General features: G+C 43.7%; 1 protein-coding gene across 1 annotated transcript; it reads left to right on the top strand.

Moving 5' to 3' along the window:
* The first annotated feature begins 1,241 nt into the window (after positions 1-1,241).
* On the top strand, positions 1,242-2,872 carry LOC134979918 (protein kinase C delta type-like). The gene is made up of 3 exons (XM_063946534.1): positions 1,242-1,341; positions 1,532-2,613; positions 2,741-2,872. The coding sequence occupies exons 1-3, from the start codon at positions 1,242-1,244 to the stop codon at positions 2,870-2,872; spliced, it is 1,314 nt and encodes a 437-aa protein (XP_063802604.1).
* The last annotated feature ends 2,003 nt before the right edge of the window (positions 2,873-4,875 follow it).

Raw genomic sequence — 4,875 nt, 5'->3', positions numbered from 1 at the left:
TTAGAAATGTAATCCAGTTTATGCAGCAGAGGACTCAATAATTACCTGGTGACACACATAGTACAATAGAAATTTCTGCTTCAGAGAACTCGCGATCTGCTACAGCTTGATTGATAGGGCGATATATAGAGAATGAAAGAACGACAATTATAATCAGTTGAACTAAGCCTGTAACCCAATGGCACTGTACTTTACTTGCAGGCAGAGGTGTAACTAGGGTTTTTGTAGCCCAGGGCAAGATGAATAATGCCCCCCCCCCCTTTATTTCTAGTCAACTTTTTGCTGACACATGACACACACAATCTCTCCCTTCCCAACAAACTCTGTACTGATGCTAATGCTCTTCACCATCTCTTGGCTCTTTCATACAGTTACACATGCCTACAAATAATTGGAAACCACCTTAAATGTGATTTTTCTTAATAATGGGTGCAATGGGGATATAGAAGTGATTGCATGGTAATACTCCTGCCACCAGTTGAGATTAAGAGACAGATTTATTAAGCTTGGTAAAGTGATAAAATGGAAGGTGATAATGGACCAGCCAGTCAGCTCCTAACTGTCATTTTTCAAACCCAGCCTGTGACATGGCAGTAATGATCTGATTGGCTGGTCCTTTATCACCTTCCACTTTATCACTTCACTGAGCTTAATAAATCTGCCCCTAAGTCACTTAGTAAAAAAAATAGCTATCATTATTATCAATTATTTTTGAGGTGCTTAAATTGAAAAGAGAAATTGTTGGGGATAATGGGTATACGTGGTATAAACACGTATATTCTCCAATAATTAGACTGTGTTACATGCTTCTCTGGTCTGAAATGACTGCAATACAGTCTAATCCCTCCTCACAAATGTCATATTTCTTATAAAAGATACATTTTGATGTCATAATATGGGCCGGTACATTTTATATAGGTAGAATTAAGGCACTTTCTACATATCTTACACAATTTAAAGTTTGGACAGAAAGAAACCTTCTTATACATCAACTGCCATAAAATGTAGAATATGTTTAGGACTAGGCTCAGCTGCACAATTGTGACATCACAGTCACTGCTGACATCACAGTCACTGCTGACATCACGCAGCTACTTCTACAGCTGCTGAAGCCCCTGAGAACCAGTCTTCAGACGCTCTAGACTGAAGACACATCTTGCGTTATATTCTCTAAAGGGCCCTGTTCCTGTCGGATGACAAAACATGGGAACGAATAGGAGAAAAAAAATACGAGAAAAAGCATGGAGAACCAGAGACAAGAGACAGAAAAGAAAGAGGTGCAGAGGAAAAAAGAACCGCAGAGGAAAGCAGGCAGGCCGGACCAACTCAGCAGCCAGAAAGGTGAGGAGATTTGTTGCACGATTACAGAGAGGATGGAACATGTTGGCAGCATTTCTGGAAAAGAAACAGGATCAATTCATAAAAGCATGTAACCGATGTCCCAGATTTTGGCGTGACAGGAGAAACGCTGACATTACTGAAGATCCAGGGGAAGGGTGCAGCCATATGGCAGGCCCGGTTTCCCTTTCAGCGAAAAAGATCACTAAGAAGGGATCACGAAGAAACTGGGACAGAATTGCAGCATTTCTAAAAAATAAAAAAAATCAATTCATAACAGCATTTGGAAGAGGCCGACAAGGCGCTACGCCCACCAGCCAACAAAACACTGATACTGCCCCCTTAACAGTGGACAAATTCACTTTCCACTCAATACTTGGAGAGGGAGGCTACGGAAAAGTGCTGCTGGCAACAGACGCTCTTCGCAGGGAAAGAGTGGCAATTAAGATCTTAAAGAAGACAGCCCTAACAGAGAACGAGGGCAGCTTGGTCGAGTTTCGGGTCCTTCAGCTGGCACATCAGAGCAATTTCCTTACTCATGGATATGCGACCTTCCAAACACATCGTTATCTATACTGTGTAATGGAACTGGCTAGTGGAGGAGATCTGTTTGATTTTTTTGAGACATCAGAGATGGACCTTCCCACAATAACATTTATAGCGGCGGAATTGGTTTGTGGATTACAGTTCATGCATTCTAAAGGAATAATTCACAGAGACATCAAACTGGAAAATGTTCTGCTGACTGCAGACGGCCATGTGAAGATCACAGACTTTGGTCTAGCCCTAATGAATGTGTATGGAGTAATTGATAATGCAGGCATTTGCGGGACACCTGGCTATTTTGCTCCAGAAATGATAACCCGCCAGCCATACAGTGCAGCTGTGGACTGGTTCGCATTAGGGGTTATATTATATATGCTCGCTACAGGATCGGAGCCTTTCCCTGGAGAATCCGTGTCAGAGATAGCAGCAATGATCATTGCAGAGGAACCATCATACGAAGGCCTTACTGGAGTAACAAAGGACTTTTTATCCAACCTCCTGTGTAAGGACCAGTTCCTCCGGCTTGGGGTAAATGGCGACGTGCGAAAACACCCCTTCTTCTCTTCTATTAACTGGGAAGAGGTAGAGAGTGGAAAAACAGCATCCCCACTCACAGTGCTCAAGAACGCCATGGATCTAGATAAACAGAATATTCCTGTGCCCCACAGTGAAATTTTCACACAACCAATTCCTGCCATGGACCAGGGGCTATTTGACAACATTCAATTTGTATGCCCTGTATGGAGAGAAACGTACCATAATGTGCCAATGCAATCAGATATTGTACCCTAGACATGCACTAGCGGGAAATAGAAACATCTGCAATCCTTAAAACATCTTGTTCCTGTTGCATCAGCTGCCTGTTCCAACATCCAGTGCATCCCTCACTATACACTGTCTGCCGCCTGCCCTGACCTCGGCTATGTCTCTGGAAATGCACCTGACCCACCCCGGCTACGTTCCAGGAGATCTGCCTACTGCAATATAGTGGTAGGCTGGACATATAAGCTAGGGTAGGGCCTTGCAGAAAATTGGGGTCCCTTGACGTTGGGCTGCAAGCTTAAATGTTTTGATCAAAATATGACAAAATACCCTCTGTTTTATTTTATACATGCACACAGATTTGCAGTATATTATTGTTAGCACGGACAGCAAAACGTTTTTTTTTGTATACAGATGTGTCCTGCTATCCTTGGGACAGAGCAGCATAGCGAGAGCATGTGATCACATGCTTCCACTATGCTATAGACTTGAATAGGAGCCGGCACGCGCATGCGCCCGACTCCCATTTACTTCAAAGGGACCCGGCTGCGATGCGAACACTTGCGGCATATGGCAATGCATTCGCATCATTATCCAGCTACAGAGTGCTGCTATAGTCAGCAGCGCCACAACAGGACACATCTGTACATATATGGCATTAATACTGCCATGCAGCTGGTACCATGCACACAATTGGTATAACCAAGCGCAGGCCTAGTGCTATCATGGCAGCTTTCAGTCACGGCTATAAAAGGCCTAGCTGGGTGCGGCTCACTAGCCAGCCCTGTATAGATGCTCCCCTCTGTATCTGGGAGGGGAGTACATGTAACTGCAATGTAATAGTGTGCTGGGCATATACGCTAGTGTAGAACAGAAACTTGCAGGAAATTGGGCTCCCTTGATGATGGGCTGCAAGCTGAAATATTTTGATCAAAATATGACCAAATCCCCAATGTTTTATTTACTACATACACACAGATGTGCAGTATATTATTATTAGTGCAGAGAGCAAAAGTCTTAGTTTTATATACACATTAATACTGCCACACAGCTGGTACCATGTACAAGATGCAGACCAGCTCTGGCAAAATACCTCAGGTAAGTCACCTGTATATATATGTACCAATGTGACACAATAATGGCAATAATATATAAATGTAATAGCAGCTGAATGAGCCTCCTTTGGAGTAAGCTGCTATCCTACTCCAGACGTCCACTTACACATTTACACCCACTGACTTCCCCAGCTATATCATGTCCCCCTAGCACCCTGTACATACTCGTGCTGCTGACAGCAGTGGTACGGGCATCTATCAGGGTGGGGGGTTCTCTGAGTAGTAAACAAAAAAAGCCAATCTCAAGAGACTACACACCCCCAGAAACCCCCCAAAAAGACTGTGCGGCACGCACACTCCTACAGCTATCCTTGCTAAAACAAATTATATTTTAATACACACACACACTAATGTTTGCCTGTGCCTTAGTTCACATGGATATCTGCTATTGCTCAGCGGAACTAATTTTACAAGGACATTAGTGCAATGTAATATTGTGATTATATGTACACATTGGGCACGGTTCAATTCGATGACAGTTGAATTGCGGCGGGAATTAGTTCCCGGGGCTAATCAATACAGCGCAGTGGTAAGTCAGAGAATGTCCGTTCTCCCAGACTAAACAGGGTGTTTTGTCGGGAGAATCAGCATTCTCCGACTTAAGTACCCTGTGCTATGCTTTTTCCGGGGGTGCGAGAAGAAATCGTGTCATTGGGCGTCACAGGGTGCTTTATTGACTAGCACCGGGAGCTAATTCCTGGCACTATTCAACTGTCATCAAATTGAATCGTGCCCATTGATCACAAAATGTATTTGAAAATATATGCAGGGGATGCCGTGGTATGTATTCTGACCACCGGCATCCCGGCCCCCAGAATATTCTACCCAACCCATGTAGGGTCTGCACATTCCAGATGGAAGGAGGGGGACAATGTCATAGTGGGCAAGTGTACCGCATATAAGTGGCAATACATATCTGAAAGTATACCTCATATAAGTGGCAGTACATATCTGAAAGTGTACCGCATATAAGTGGCAGTACATATCTGAAGGTGTACCGCATATAAGTGGCAGTACATATCTGAAAGTGTACCGCATATAAGTGGCAATACATATCTGAAAGTGTACCGCATATAAGTGGCAGTACATATCTGAATAGCAGGAGGGTACAAAC

This window comes from Pseudophryne corroboree, chromosome 12, assembly GCF_028390025.1.
Source record: "Pseudophryne corroboree isolate aPseCor3 chromosome 12, aPseCor3.hap2, whole genome shotgun sequence".
Lineage (NCBI taxonomy): Eukaryota > Metazoa > Chordata > Amphibia > Anura > Myobatrachidae > Pseudophryne > Pseudophryne corroboree.
The sequence above is the reverse complement of the archived record's forward strand: the minus strand, read 5'-3'. Positions and strand labels throughout refer to the sequence as shown.